Below are 15462 nucleotides of genomic sequence, written 5' to 3'. Positions count from 1 at the left end.
AAATAACAATTGAACAATGAGATCATATCAGAGACATGGTGGAGGAATCTGCGTTCCAATATATTTGGCTCTCACGTTTCTGCATGAAGAAGAAGCAGAAGCTTGTCTTCTTCCTCCTGATGAAGACAAATCAAGATGAACGTTTTCGAGGTAAACATTCTGACAAGGCATGCCTCTGCTACAATGCAGCTGAACTGCAATGGCCGACGATGATGTCCCTCTTATGTTCTTGAAGTATATATCACTCAGCTTCACCCTCGACGGTACCTGAAAACGCAACAATACATCCAAATCTTGATATCATGTAACATGTAAAAGAACAAATGAGGGATGGGTGTCTTTTTTTTAACCTTGGACGTGCAGGAAGAGAATGGACAGTAGGATTGATCGATGATGATGGGATTGGTGACATTGTTCATGATGATGTTCTTGAATGTCATGTTGGTCGCCGAGCTCAAACCAGGCGAGTTAGCCCATGTCTTGATCCTGATTCCGTTCGTGGTACCAATCATTCTGCAGTCTCTTACCACGAGTCCCTTCACGTCCTTCTCGTTCGGATATCTTCCAAGGCTTCCAACACTTGAGAGAGAGAGAGAGAGAGAGAGAGAGTTAGTGATCTTTTCTGTGATAAAACTGAATAGCAGAGGTGGGTTTGATACCTGATGCCATGGCCTGGTCCACATCTAATGCTGGTGATGGTTATCTGAGAATTTCCTTGCCCGATCGAGACACAGTCATCTCCAGTAGCGATACTTGAACGGGAGAAATAGACATTGGAGCTGCGTTCGATGTGGACACCGTCAGTGTTGGGACTGTCGGAAGGAGCAGAGATCTTGATTCTTGTCCCTTTGAAATCTCTGCACTCTACTAATGCTATGTGGAAGAACTTGCTGTTGACCGAAGTTATCCCTCTTATAACTGTTCTATTCATCCCCACAAACTTCACGTTCTGAAACAAGGGCAAGAACTTTTCTTGCATCATACGTTTTTTTTTCAGACAAAACATTTTATGTAAAGAAACTTGTGATGATGACTCACGGTCGGGAGGAGTTTGCAGTTGAAATCAGTGGGGCAGCCATTAAAAGGCCAAGCTGAGGCTCCTTGACCATCAAAGGTACCTCCTCCGGTCAAGGTTAAGCCATCTATCCATCCAAATTCAATCCAACCGGTCCCCGATCTGTACTTTGACAGATCGGTCACCGCCTTCAGATGACCCTGCGAGTGTGAAAGATTGGCTCAACTTTTGAACGAAAACCCGAGAAACAACAACTTATAGAGAGATCGGATTTATACCTTGAGATGGACGGTGATATCTGACACGTTTCTGCAGGGTCCGGCAAATCTAAGAGGACCAAGAGAGTAGACGCCTTTCGGAATTACAAGAACTACAGAACCTGAAGCTTTACATGCTTTGTTCCACGCTGCTAGAAATGCCTATACAGTTATATCCAAAACACACGCAAAAAAAAAAAAACTAATGCTTTCACCAGTAGCTCATATTCTGATTGTATCTTAGATATCTTTTGGAAATGATCGATGCGACCAAAGTGAAGAGTTTAGGTGCAGAAGAAGAGGGCAGGTTAAAGTTGGAACCTTGGAGTTGTCAGTTCGAGCATCAGCTCGAGCGCCATAGCTATGGACATTGACAATGACAGAGTTGATGCGTCTGTTTCGCACGGACAAGTCTGCTCCTCGTGTTTCGGAACCAACCGAAGTGGGTTTTCCTCTAAGAACAGAACCGTTGGAACAGAAGATGGATGATGGCAAGAGGAGTACGAGGCAGACAACAATGGCGATCTCCATCTGTTTTTTTTTTTTTTTGGGGGGGGGGGATTTTGAAGGTGAACTAATTAGTTTTTGAGTTGATTTTTAAGAGCTCGCAGATAGCAAAAATAAAAATCAAAAAAAAAAAAAAAAGAGAGATATTTTTCGGGGAGTTAGAAAAGAAACTGCTACGTTTAACTCCCACCCCCACTCCCACTTCTTCACTCTCTGCGAGTTAACTGTCTTAAACTCGAGTCTATGTAATTATACTTTTTTTTAGGCTTTTGCTGTAATTAATTATAACTTAACTGCCTTAAATTCAGAAGCTTCGAAGCAACACAACAGAAATCTCGCATATATTTCTCTTTCCTTTTTCCAATTTAACAAGGTTTCAACATCACATTAGCATTACTATACATTTTTGTGGGACCCATTACAGTGACGTGTCACCAGCAGAAGTAACAAAGACTTGTAAAGACTTCGAAATGGTCTGCCAATTTGGCGAAGCGACGTTGGCATCTGGGGTTCTGGTTTTGTTGTACGGACCCCTCAGGCTGAATATTCCATCAAAAAAATGGCGGAGACCGCTTCTGAAACTCCCTGTATTATTGTTTGGAATCCCATGTATTTCTCTGCAAATCCATTACGAAAGAAACGGCGAAAGAGATTATTGATCAGGAAAGGGCAATGAAACAGTCGTGCTGAGTTTTAGCATGAACAATGAAAGAGCTAATGATCAGAAAAAGGGCAATGGATGATTGGAGAGACTCACAGGTCATTGATGAATCTGAAGAATAATGAATGAGAAGCAATAGAGAGACATGGCGATGGCAAAGCCGGCTATAATGTTAGAGAGCAGCCTCTTGTTATCTTTTGTGGGTACGAAAACCATCTTGAGGGTGTTGGTCAGCTCGAACACACGATGAGATACCTGGTGAAGAACACCGTTTGATCGAAGATGTTAAAAAACTTTCCAACTTCGAGGATTAAAAAGAAAAGAGAGAAGAATCTACAGCTGAAGCTTCTTACAAGGATGTAAATTGCAGTAGTGAGCATGAAGTTGAGTAACGGGTATTCCGGTATAATGGAGAGAAGCCACTTCGGTTGCCCGTTTGGCATGTTTGATCTGGAACAAGAAAAACAAGTATATTATATTACTCATCATAGAACTGAATCAGTGTTTTTTTTTTCTGCAGAAAACCAAGATTTTAATCAGACTACAAACCTCAGCCAGATATGAAATTGGGAAATGTAAGTCTCTAGAGTGACCTTTCCAAGCCACCTGATGTAAAAACAGACATAAAAGTTCTCATGTCAGAAAACAAGACAAGCTCGTTTCAATGGAGGGTTATGTCATTGAAACTCACGCGAAAAGGGTCAAGGAGAAACATCGAAGCTGCTGGGTGAAATTCCGAAGGCATATGTAAACACTGGATCCCTCAGAACAAAATAAAGAGTCAGATTTCAACCCGAAAATGTAAAAACAGAGATGGGATACAAAGATAAAAGAGGGTGGCTTCCGGAACGCACGTTATGGGGATCCATGAAGTGTATGGATGATACTTGTTGTATGCGGCTTTTTCCAGCTTGTATATACATTCATACCACAAGTATCCTACCTAAAACAATTTGAAAAAAGACATGAAATATGCAAATATGTGTACTATTAGTGGATTCAACTATCACAACAAGCTAAAATATTAGGAAGATGACTTACAACTATAGAAGCAGTAACTATGCCAGTCTTGATTGAGAGCCTTTTCTTGGTTTCACACTCCTCCAATTTTTCCATCCATTTCTCCACCTAGAATATAATATTTCTAAGCTCTCGAGATTTATACCAATGACATTATAGACAGAACAACAAGGGAATTCCATATATACATATAAACGCTTACAGTCGGGTGGAAATAGGCATAAATCATCCCGATGATCCATATGTAGCGATCAAGGCCTGATCTGAAGTGCCATTCATGCAGTCTAGAAAGATCGGGCTTTGCAGGGTCAGTGTAACCTGCCAATTTTCACATTCAACTTCCATAAAGTTAGAATCTTTCAATTCCCATGGTGAAAAATTTCTGGCTAAAAAAATGAAAAAGAAAACGTATAAAATTGTTGGGAGTTAGAGATGTTGATCACCTAGGAAAAAAGTTAAAGGACCCCAGAATATTTCAAAAACTCCAGGAATTTCCCACATCAAGAAAACGAAGAGGAAACATGAAAAAATCTTCACAGCCATCACTGATCCGATCTCATTATACTTGCTGAAGATACCCAGAGCTACATAGACCATTACGGTGAAGAGAGTGTGCATCGGACAGATGTAATACAGCATATACTCATTGTTGAGAACAATACAGCAAAATGCTACAAAGAAATTCAACCTCCACATCATCTGGGTGACAACAAAAGATTTCAGAAGTTGAAATAAAGTCTTGTTGGTAAAAAGGTTATATCATATGCTCGGAGAATGGGAATGAACAATTCACCTGAGCAAAACGTGCGAGAGAAAAATCCTTTCTGACATAGTAATATGAGAAGTTTCCAAATCCTGTCATCCAGACATAAGCAGCAATGAACACACGAATTGCGTTGTAAAGCTCTGCCGCAGCAAAATAGTGGTACATCAAGAACAGAACCTGTACAAAGTCACAGATAAAGAACAATATGTTTTTTTCCTTAAAAAATCAGAAATAAGCATTGAAAAACAGTAATGGAGGAAGAAACAACAACCAATGAGCATCGTCATGCTGATTAACATCATTTTAACCCAGAAAAACTTACCTGCATCCATCCTTTCCACTCTTCGGTCTGGTGACGATTAAGGTAAAGAATAGATTTTCCAGTTATCGGTGACTTGTCAATATGTTTCTTGAGAGAAGTCATTGCCGAAACTATGATGAGAAGAATGTACAGAAAGAGGAAAAGGTCGCGGTTGTAATTCTGTCCAAAGGAAACAATATCAGATGAACATGGCATTCGAATTTGTGAAGTGGATATTATTGTAGGAAAGAGGGATGGGAAATGGGAGAAAGACTAAAAACTTTCAAGTGTACCTTGGTAGAATCTCCTAGCGAATTTGTGCGATCACATATATAGAAATATATTAGGATTGCGCCAAACTCCGACCTAGGTAACAACGTGAATATTTGCATAAGCATATACCCAAGGAGATTGTTATATTATTATTTCTTATGCTTAGTTTTCGCTCACATTGCTCTCAAAGTTGCTCGGTTTTCCATCAAGAAAGAATCTTCCATACTCAAAAACCTGCAGTCCCATAAAAAGCAGAAACTATAGAGTGAGTGCTGACAAGGAATTGTTATGAAAAAAAATTGGGGAAAAATTATGTGATGAAAAAACCAACCTGATTAAGTTCATTCTGATGGATGAGTTATGAAACCTTGCAGATGTTGACCGGGCAAGACCTCCCTCAAGCAAATCGGTTTTGTCGCTGCCCTTGTCTGCTGCCCCTTCCAAGTCAACCAGATCTGAATGACTGCATTAGAGGAAGCAAGTAACTCTTTTGAATATACCATAGCCTATGAATAATGTTAAACAGGAGAACGAAGTTGCAAAACTTACGGTTTTGAGGGAAACATAGATTTCTTGTACTCAAGAAGCTCCGAGTATAACCACCCAACGAAAATCGGAACTGCCCCCAGAAGAAAAGATACCTACGAAATTTAACATCGAAGTTCAAACTTAAAGACCAAGATACCATCAAATCACCTCTGGATTGGCAAAAAAAAAAACTACTAGAGAATTACACTCATATGCACAGTTTTAGCAATTTTGTGGATTACAAATTGATTCAAAGGCCTAAATCCATGCCCCTTGTTAAGTGATATTCACACGATCCCTTGATCGGTTATCGTGCTTATTAACCACGATTCATGGGCACAGCACTTTTTGGTTAGGTAATAAGGTCACAAAACTTAAAAGCTCTATTCTACATGGTTTGATGTCATCAAATAAGAAGACTAACATATATTATCTATCTCCTTCGACTTAGTCCTGAAAATTACCCTTCATCTGATATGACCCTAAGAAATTACTGGCAGTGCTACCGTACATTCAGAGTATCAAATCTCACATGAGAGGTAAATTTCTGTAAATTGATCTCAATTGTTTGCTCAAGAACGAAATAACTCTCCAACATGGAGTAATATTTATATGGATGCGCCATCATCAGGCACTTCATACATTCCCTTCCATTAAAATTGGTGGGTTTCAATCGATCAGTCATATTCTTCCATCATCTCTGTCCTCCCATGCACTATAATTCCTTCGAGTACAAGAAACCCAAATTGCAGAAATCAAATTCTCTGCAAACTATACAATGTTACATCACATCCTACTGCAAAGTTTCAACCTTTACCGAAATCCACATCAAATCGACTTAACATTGAGTCGAAACTACCAGAAAATTTCAGTTCCCAGTATCAATTTCACGAGAAATCGTACCTGGCCCGGCGTAATCGGCCCCGGATCCGCCATTTAAGGGATCTTAAGCGAAAACTCGGAACTGCGAATACACCAAAAACAAAACACACAAAGCAAAATCAACAATGTGCACACGAACAAGAATACGAAGAAGGAATAACAAGCTCAAATTGCACGGATCGGGAGACAAATCGAACGTACTAGAGATCGACAACAGGGAAACAGAGAGTGATCTGACTAGGACGAAGGAGGTGGAGAGAGATGAGAAAGTGATCTCTACGAGACGATCATAAATATCAGAGAGAGAGAGAGAGAGATGTGAAGAGGTTTGCTTGAAGAGTAGAGAAAGACGGCGGAAGGGGCGTCGTTTTCGATCGCCGGCGAGCGGTTGCTCCGTATGTTGCTTTTCGGCTTTCAACAGGTTAGAGACAACGACTTATTTCCTTCCCCCTTTTTTTTCCTTGTTAAAAATTGTGGAAATTGCTTACAATTAATTTTTATACATTTTATTATTTTACCACAATTACCCACTACACTAAATTCAAAATATTTAAAGAAACCCATTATAGATTCAGATTTACATGTAATATATGTTATGGCTTAGTAACGAATAATACATACATATATGCATCCAAAATTCATAGGGAACACAACAGCGTGTCTGTTTAAATCGTATTTTCAAATGGTTTTCGGACATTTTCTATCATTATTCGAAATTAGCGAGATACCCATTTCTTTTATATGATATTTTAATATCTTATTTTAAAAAAAACGTATTCATTTATAGCGAAACAGGAACTAAATCCACAAAAAATGGGAATTATAAAAGAATGATCGTCAAAGCCATGCCATGCATGAGAGTTTGACCAGACACCTCTAGATCGTGTTGGGTTATTACAGGTCCACCACCGAATCTTGTACTTCCGTCACACTCGTGTCTGATCTGTGATTTAGAGGGACAGATAAAATGCAAAACTGACTAAATAATTATGCAAAATAAATTGCTATTGTTAACATTTAATCATATTCGAATAAAAGCTTATGTACATAGTTGGGTCCCTTGATTCCATGGGAAGCTAAAGGACACAGAACTAAAAATAAATATACATGTAATTTATATTGAATTGCAATAAATTAATAATATATATTTTTTAGATTTAACTAATCAAGATACATTAGTTGAGCATTATAAAAAAAAGGATATAGATTAGTTGAGTTCGGAAAATAAAATATATAGCCAATGAAATAGATTGGTTATGTTTGGTCCCTTAGTTCTTACTTATTCCCATGTCTGAGAAAGACGTAGCTACTTCTTTGACCACCGAGGCTTACCAATCAAGAGCAATGTCTTTAAAATATTCGTATTCAATTTGATTTTTATAATCGTTAAAGAAGGATATAGCAGAAACTTCAACTGTTGTTATATGAATATATATATATATATGTGTGTGTGTGTGTTAGAGAGAGAGAGAGAGGTGTATGTATAGATAATCGTATATTACCTTCAAAATCAGATATGATATGCATGCATGTTGATCGATTGTATATACAATTTCATTGAACAGACGTGTCGAAGATGTTTGGAGTAAGACAATAATTGCATTGCATGTCTTCCCAATTATTTGTGAATTGGGTGATTTGGTACATATCATATAAACTATTAAATATTTGGTAAAGCTTATTATTTCGTGTTATAATTTGTGTGTGTGTATATATATATATATATATTAAATTAAACAGTAGTGGTCAAACCAAAATGATGCCTACGATATCCTAATGCATCTATGATATGTACGTTATAGGCTTGCCAAATAAATATTCGGCGTGTGTGCGTATGTATGTATGTATGTATGTATGTATGTATGTATGTATGTATGTATGTATGTATGTATGTATGTATGTATGTATGTATGTATGTATGTATGTATGTATGTATGTATGTATGTATGTATGTATGTATGTATGTATGTATGTATGTATGTATGTATGTATGTATGTATGTATGGTTTCTAGCACGGTTTCACAAAAAAAAATGTATTAAGCAGGCCTTTTCGAAAGAACAATTACATGTCCCAAAGAGATATCTATTTATATATATATATATATATATATATATGAGAGTGTGTGTAGGTGTAATTGTATGTTTCTGTCCATTTTAGGGTTTGGCAATCACTTGATTCTCCCGGCCGGAAGATCTGAAGATTGCTTCTTTTTTTAGGATTCCTCGTCATCTTCGAGTCTTGTTAGGTAAATTTGGTAGTGACCCAACAACACATCGTTATCACAATAACACTATTATTTACGTTACTGAAATAGAATGACATAACCACTCCTATATATAATTTAAAACGCATGTATATATATATATATATATATATTGATTTACAAATGATTCGATACGGCATTTGATGAAATCTGATTAAATATGTATGCTGAGTCATTCTGTCTATACTAAAAAAAATCATAATTGTTCTTAGCATTTGAGTTCGTTGTTTATTACCACATTATTAATGAAAAATAAATAAAAATAGATCTTATAATAAATGATATGCAACAACAAATAGTAATACCAATCCCATTGGCGAATTATTTGAGAAAGCTATAAAGCGATGTGTACAATAACTTTACATTTAATCATAGACACATTTAGTTGAGAGAATTCAATGGACTTAATTAATTATCATGGCACTCATAATGATATACGGATATAGTTTGTCTGAAAATAACGCAATCGATTCCATTGGTTAGATTATGGAAACAGGTTTGGAGATTAGACATATCGGTTGAATTTCAAACAGCGCTTTCCAGTTCCATCGTAGCAATGTCCACTTCCAAAGCCACAGGAACGATAAATTGTCATAATTGAGTCATTTGGTTTTCTTCCATGGCATAAAATACTCATAAATTTTGCATGTGCGTATGCATATACGTATATATGTACGAATGAAAGTATTTGTGTGATGTACGTACGTACGCATGTATTATGTATTTTATGTGGGGGTTAATAATTGGTGCATATCCTATACTGTGGTCCGTGGATAAGATTGGAGCAGAAGACGACAAACGTTTTTGGTCCATTATCTTAAAAAGGAAGAACTCAACTTGTTTTGTTTGTCGTTTGAGTTGTTCGTATATAGCCGAAAAATATAAGTGAATTTTGTTATTTTTATAAATTAATTTTGGTTAAACCGACCTAAGAATGAATACTAGGGTACGTATTGAACCCGGTTATCGGACATCTAAAGATAACGTTTGTACATAATCGAGAGTCAAACCCTTGACCGGCTTTATATGAGTTGAAATACAAATACTTCAACCGATTATTCAATAATATTCAAAAATCGCGTACACCTATTTAAAAAAACACATTATAAGAAAATTACGCGGTGAGTTTATTGGATAAATCAACAGCTAATATTTGTTTATTTGTGAATTTAAAGATTATTATAGAAATTACTGTTAAGTACTGTTAAATCAACTGCAGTCCTTTTTGTTTGTTCAAAGTGGCTGACATATCAACGAGCGGATTTTAGCAAATATTTGGCAGATACAATACAATCCATATATTTCCAAATTTCCCAAATTCTTTACTGAAATTTAATTTGAATTTTTACGGTAATATGTAAATATAAGATCCATTATTATGTGTTACGCGTGTAAAAAACATGAGAAAATTAACATTAGATGGAGATCAATCTCGTAAAAAGTTATGTCGTTTTCGCTGTTAAAGGAAGAAAGACCCATCACGGATCTGCTTCTACAAATGATATTAAAATACGGGAAAAACGTCATGTCACATGATGATGATACCATGCAGATGAAATGCCCATAAAAGGAAAAAAAAATCATAAAATAAAAAAAGTGGGGAGAATCCTCTCAAGATAATCAAAATCCTAACACAAGTTTTTTTCCCCTCCTCTTCCAGCTAATTATATATCTACACGCTAAAAAGAAACAAAAAAGAAAACATTACACACACACACACATATATATATATATATCGAAAGTCTCCTTTCATATTTATCTCTATATATATGTATGTATATGAATACATGATGTGTATATAGAAAGTAAATATCATCAAGGCTCGTGCTTGAAGAAAGAAGGAAAGATCTCCTTCAAAAGCTCATAATCACTGCCTTGTAGGTACCCCGCGTGTTGTTGAGAACTAGGGTTTACGTTCACACTGTTATTACCACCACCGCTTTGACTTTGACTTTGACCATACCCATGCATCAGCACCGCCGCACCTCCGCCGCCGAGATTTCCGCCGGAGTAATTAGCCGACGACGTCCTCAAGAAATCGTGGGCTAGGGTTCTGGGATCGGCGGATGAGTAATAAGATGCGGTGGAGAACATGGCGGCGGCGGAGCTTCCTCGGAGATTGGACGGAATCGGGTGGTTGTGTTGACCCTCATAGGTTGTAATAACAACTGTCGGATCTTGGTACGATCTCTCCACTCGTTTCTTCACGTTGCACCTCTGCGTCGTGCATCTGTAGTAACTCCTGTGTATATATATTCCGGATTACAACGGTTATATACAGCGGACCTACACTATATATTCTCCGTATATACGTACTATAGTTAAACAGTCTTGTGAATATACGTATGTATACGTGTATATATACCTGGGATAAGGGCTGTTCTTGACGGCTTTTTGACCGTATTTTCTCCATCTATAACCGTCTTCGAGATGGTCGACTTCGCTCTTAGTCATAAACGCTACGCGCGGTTCCTTTTGCTTCTTCTCCTCGTTCTTCTTGGCTTTACCTCTGAATGTACAAATCATTCGATACGGTTTAATTAATCGCATGTATTGTGAACGCCGATCCAAATAATTACATGGATTATAATGAATAATTAAAGTGATTAGCGAGAAAAACGTTATTATGTAACGAAATGGACCAATCTTTGGCTGTTACTTAACGTAACGTAACTGAACTCTACAAGATTAGCGAGGAAAACGTTCTTGTTTTGTTTCTGTCCCTCAAACAGCTTGATCGTTTGGATTCGTTAATGATTTTTTTTATATATATTTACCTAAAAAAAATTAAAATTAAAAAATATTTTTTCCTACTATAGGAGTATTTCCAAGAATGTGAACAATTTTCATTTGAATTCTAGAATCTTGTCTGGCGAACTAAGCCAAGAAATCTCCAATAATATTTTTAAAGATCTGGCCCGCTTAAATGCTGCATTAATTTCTTCCGTTAAATAAAAGCCTATTAATTTTTTATGAAGTAATTAAGTATCGGATTTAAGCATTTAGACAACATATTACAAGTATAGGATACGTGAAATCTAAATTATCTTTTTCTAATCAAGGTAAACTTTTTTTTTTTAAAGAACTTACATTTTCTTGGAATTTTCTCCACCATGGTCTTCTTCACCTCCTCCGGTCACCGCCTCCCTCTTCCGGCGGCTTCTGCCGGAATCTTCATCGGGACGATCGGCTTCACTCGAAGAGTTAGAAGAGACAGAAACCCTAGTCGTGCTCTCAGTAGTTGCACCAATATTACTACCCTTCTGGTGAGAAACATTCCCTTGATCGATGGAAGAGAAAACCTCGGAGGAAGAGGGAGACAACCCGAAAGCCTTCTCGAGCGACTCGTACGCTGTCGGTGAACTCCGGAGACAGTCGGTGAAGCTTAGTGTCGTGTAAGAAGATGGATCGAACCCTTGTGAGATATTGTTTCCAAAGGCCGAAGGCCCTGAAACCAAATGATGATCAAGAGGGTTGATGATCTTGTGGTTGTAACTATGATCATCCTCGAACAGGTACGATGAAGCATATGGGTAGCTGTATAGATCTTTTGTTTCATTAGACATGACAGAATAACAGCAGCGAGACTAAGAAGAGGAAGAAGAAGGAGAAGGAGGAAGAAAGAAGAAAAAGTTTAAATTGGTTTAGGTTTATGGGATCTGATTTGTGGTAGACTTTTGGGTCTTCGCTTGTCCCTTATTTATGCCCTTTGAAACTCCAACAGAGAGAGAGAGAGAGAGAGAGAGATGGATAGTTTTTGGGCTAATTGATTTTGAGAATATGGATCCAAGCAATATAGATGGCGATACAAAATCTCATTTTGCATGTGAATTGAAACCATGTGATAAATCTTTGAAAAGGACTTCTCCATTATCATTTTTCTAGAGAATAAAAGGACGGAGATTTTTCCAATTTTGAAAACGAGAGCATGTTAAAAAAACAATGTGAACATAAAAATTGGAAAGATATATAGACACGATTATTATATTATTATTATTACTATTACTACCATTATAAATTCAGTGTTGCCAAAAAAAGGAAACAGATAAAAATAGAGAGAAAGAATGTAATTATTATTTTTGTAATATATATATATATATATTGTGTGTGTGTGTGTGGCTCTAGGGTCTTGGGCTTTGAATGAGACTTTGCAATAAAAACTTTTACATAAAGGATAAGTTGACAAAATCACTTCTCCATCCCCCCCTTGGTGGAAAGAGTACAAAAATGGCTTCTAGTGAGGAAACATGCTAAAACTATGTTTCTTAATCTTAATGCTTAACGCCTCTAAATGTTTTTTCATTAAATTAATGCTTAAATAATCTTAATACTCACACACTTATTGCACCATAATTTAATAGTTAATTCATTACAAGCCATGCATATCACAAATCATATATGCTTATATATAAAAGCTTGTTTAACTGTTTAAAGATTTGATCTTTATTATAAAAAATTGTCTCCACAAAATAAATTTTCTAATGAGTAGCGTTTCATGCTTTGCCTTTGGGTTGTTTCGGTGTTAATATTTGTGGCGAATGAAGGTGAGAAGCACGCGCGGAGACAGAGCGCGTGAAAGTAGGCGACGTAATTGAAGGAGTCAGCGAAGACTAAGGGCTTACTGGTGACCGGGTACCGGCGATAATCAGTCTTCCGGTCATCAGAGACGGAAAGAGACAGTCAAAGATTCAAACGGGAAAAAGATTTAAAAAAAAAAGCGGTTTTGTTTTGGGAGTATTAGGCTGCCACGTGTAATTACTGGCACCGGCACTTGACCGTAGCCGACACATCACCCGGCACGTGCGAAACCTCCTCCTCCCCTGCCTACTCTTAAAAAATTAATATATCATATTATTGGCACTAAAAAATAAAAATCTAAACTGTTAAGATACTATATAAATGACATAATTTTGTTTTATAGAGATTTTAAATCGGATACTATTAAAATAACATTTGGGTTCTGTATATCATGATTTAAAATTTAGGATCAACCATCTTCAATCATAACAGTATAATTTAGTTTTTCGCTTTAATTTTTACTATTTTTTATTTACCAATTTGATCATATATAAACAAAAATCGCATGTATAGCAATATAATCCAAACGTAAGATATCCAAAGAAATGATCATATTATATTTTAAATGTTGACTAACATAAATCATAAAAAAATAAATATGTAAAATATCTTTTCACTCTATATAACTATTGACGCTCGCACCAAATTTTATTTTTTGATAATCTGAAAATTTAATAGATTTTTTTATCCGAATATATTTTCCAAAAGATCAGAAAAATCTATATAAATACATGTTTCTAAGTGAAAATTCGAATCTGGATTGAAACAACTAAACACAAACCCATTAAATGTTAAATCCATTGTAAAATTTAGAATAAATTCCAAAAGAAAGTTCAATGTTCGAGAAAGAAAAAAAAATTATGACCGAGGGTTAACTTATGCTGATGGATACATGACGTCAGCACACCTTCTCAAACTCCTTTCCCACTAAAGCTTCTCCCTCGGGTGTAAAGGTGAATAAACGGTCCAACCATGCTATTTAAATTACGTAATTGCTCATACATATAAATGCATTTTTTATATAATATGAAGTCTTTAATAGTGGAGTAATGTGGACTGATGGGGAAGCAGTTTACGTGGAAAATGAAATGATTTTCATTTTATTCAAATTTTTAGTGTAAAAAACAAGATGTTTTTGATGTGATAAGTGTGTGTGTGTATGTATATGTATGCATATACAATTGATTTTATCTATTTCTACGATATATATATATATATATATATATATATATATATATATATATATATATTCATCGACTATAAAAAGGGGCTATTTGCAAAAGGGTGTGCTATGAATAGGTGGAATTCCTAATCGACGAGACAAATTAGATCAGCTTTCCATATGGTCAAAGTAAAATATTTGGTTTCCTCGTAATCATCATAATAAAAATATCAAATCATGAAAATAGAAATAAAAGGAAATATTTTAAATATTGTCATTTGGAAACATTAAATATTACAAGATCAAAATTACATGATACATGTACATACATATATTTTAAATATTGTCATTTGGAAACATACGTATTTCGATATGAAAACATTGGTATTTGATATATATATATATATATTATAGTTTTTAAAATTAGATAATATTTCCATTACTTTCATATATTTGGGATCGGATTTTCGGACAAACTCGTATCTAAATGAGTTTTACGTCTGAAATTTATTCATTCCTTTTCCGGACAGAATTGCCTTTGTTTGCGGACGGATTTTCCGTAAATACCAACCATCTATAAATTTTTTTTTTTTTTAATTTTCACAAACATTGTACCAAAAAAATAGGCTTTTAATATTTTTTTCCGATGATTGGGACTCTCTTTCTGGTCAAACAAAAAATAAAAAGGGCAAAACATGATGAAATTGATTTTCTCGGAAAGATGAAAATGAGAAATGCAACTCTACTATTGATGATCCCCATCTTACAAAGACATTTGTTTTTACTTTTTATATAATCGAAATAAAATAAGTTATTTTTCCGTATTATAAATCTAACGTATAATTATTGCCAATAAACCTAAATAATATTCCCACAAATGGTCGCCGTAATTTGTGCCTAATTGTTTGCATCATGATATCCAAAAAAGCTTATTCTAAAATAATTATAAAATCTTATTTAGAGTCCCAATTAACTTATTTATTTAATATTTGGTCCGTCTCCTAAAATTACCCTTAGGCAGACCGTGGACCCTTGCCTACATTATATATGTGCATAGTTGAATTGTATGACCCATTTGTGGGACATATACCTAACCTTTTAAAGCTAGTTTCTTGCTTGAGTAGGAATATTTGATAAACTCTATTATTTTTCACACATTTTGTGTTGGTATATAAATTATTAATCTAGTCCAAAAGTCCCACGATATACATGAAATATTTTTTTTTATTATATATTGCATAAGTATA

The 15462-nt window shown here is 35.6% G+C and overlaps 3 protein-coding genes across 3 annotated transcripts; all 3 read right to left on the bottom strand.

The window, feature by feature from the left end:
• Window positions 1-16: 16 nt before the first annotated feature.
• Window positions 17-1803, bottom strand: LOC104806965 (exopolygalacturonase). Its single transcript, XM_010532084.2, has 6 exons — window positions 1594-1803; window positions 1294-1434; window positions 1039-1215; window positions 660-949; window positions 351-579; window positions 17-267 (listed from the first exon to the last, which is right to left on the bottom strand). Exons 1-6 carry the CDS (start codon window positions 1801-1803, stop codon window positions 28-30), a joined length of 1287 nt encoding a protein of 428 aa, XP_010530386.1. The 3' UTR covers window positions 17-27.
• A 291-nt stretch (window positions 1804-2094) lies between these two features.
• On the bottom strand, window positions 2095-6651 carry LOC104806119 (protein REDUCED WALL ACETYLATION 1). Its single transcript, XM_010530846.2, has 17 exons — window positions 6412-6651; window positions 6232-6292; window positions 5350-5441; window positions 5132-5263; window positions 4978-5034; window positions 4821-4893; window positions 4549-4707; window positions 4254-4403; window positions 3904-4159; window positions 3663-3778; window positions 3482-3568; window positions 3295-3383; window positions 3132-3194; window positions 2990-3046; window positions 2794-2890; window positions 2537-2695; window positions 2095-2396 (listed from the first exon to the last, which is right to left on the bottom strand). The coding sequence occupies exons 2-16, from the start codon at window positions 6262-6264 to the stop codon at window positions 2540-2542; spliced, it is 1617 nt and encodes a 538-aa protein (XP_010529148.1). The 5' UTR covers window positions 6265-6292; window positions 6412-6651; the 3' UTR covers window positions 2095-2396; window positions 2537-2539.
• A 3363-nt stretch (window positions 6652-10014) lies between these two features.
• On the bottom strand, window positions 10015-12280 carry LOC104806118 (probable WRKY transcription factor 28). The gene is made up of 3 exons (XM_010530845.2): window positions 11566-12280; window positions 10841-10984; window positions 10015-10717 (listed from the first exon to the last, which is right to left on the bottom strand). Exons 1-3 carry the CDS (start codon window positions 12039-12041, stop codon window positions 10291-10293), a joined length of 1047 nt encoding a protein of 348 aa, XP_010529147.1. The 5' UTR covers window positions 12042-12280; the 3' UTR covers window positions 10015-10290.
• Between the last annotated feature and the right edge of the window lie 3182 nt (window positions 12281-15462).

This window comes from Tarenaya hassleriana, unplaced genomic scaffold, assembly GCF_000463585.1.
Source record: "Tarenaya hassleriana unplaced genomic scaffold, ASM46358v1 Cleome12, whole genome shotgun sequence".
In the NCBI taxonomy this organism is placed as follows: domain Eukaryota; kingdom Viridiplantae; phylum Streptophyta; class Magnoliopsida; order Brassicales; family Cleomaceae; genus Tarenaya; species Tarenaya hassleriana.
The sequence above is the reverse complement of the archived record's forward strand: the minus strand, read 5'-3'. Positions and strand labels throughout refer to the sequence as shown.

Coding starts and splice junctions, on each gene's coding strand:
- LOC104806965 (XM_010532084.2), bottom strand. CDS start 1,803: ATGGAGATCGCCATTGTTGTCTGCCTCGTACTCCTCTTGCCATCATCC. Junction 1,216..1,293: donor ATATCACCGTCCATCTCAAG/GTATAAATCCGA, acceptor TCACACTCGCAG/GGTCATCTGAAGGCGGTGAC. Junction 580..659: donor GGACCAGGCCATGGCATCAG/GTATCAAACCCA, acceptor CTCTCTCTCAAG/TGTTGGAAGCCTTGGAAGAT.
- LOC104806119 (XM_010530846.2), bottom strand. CDS start 6,264: ATGGCGGATCCGGGGCCGATTACGCCGGGCCAG. Junction 4,404..4,548: donor AGTGGAAAGGATGGATGCAG/GTAAGTTTTTCT, acceptor GACTTTGTACAG/GTTCTGTTCTTGATGTACCA. Junction 2,891..2,989: donor CAATTTCATATCTGGCTGAG/GTTTGTAGTCTG, acceptor TTCTTGTTCCAG/ATCAAACATGCCAAACGGGC.
- LOC104806118 (XM_010530845.2), bottom strand. CDS start 12,041: ATGTCTAATGAAACAAAAGATCTATACAGCTACCCATATGCTTCATCG. Junction 10,985..11,565: donor GGAGAAAATTCCAAGAAAAT/GTAAGTTCTTTA, acceptor TTGTACATTCAG/AGGTAAAGCCAAGAAGAACG. Junction 10,718..10,840: donor AAGAACAGCCCTTATCCCAG/GTATATATACAC, acceptor ATATATACACAG/GAGTTACTACAGATGCACGA.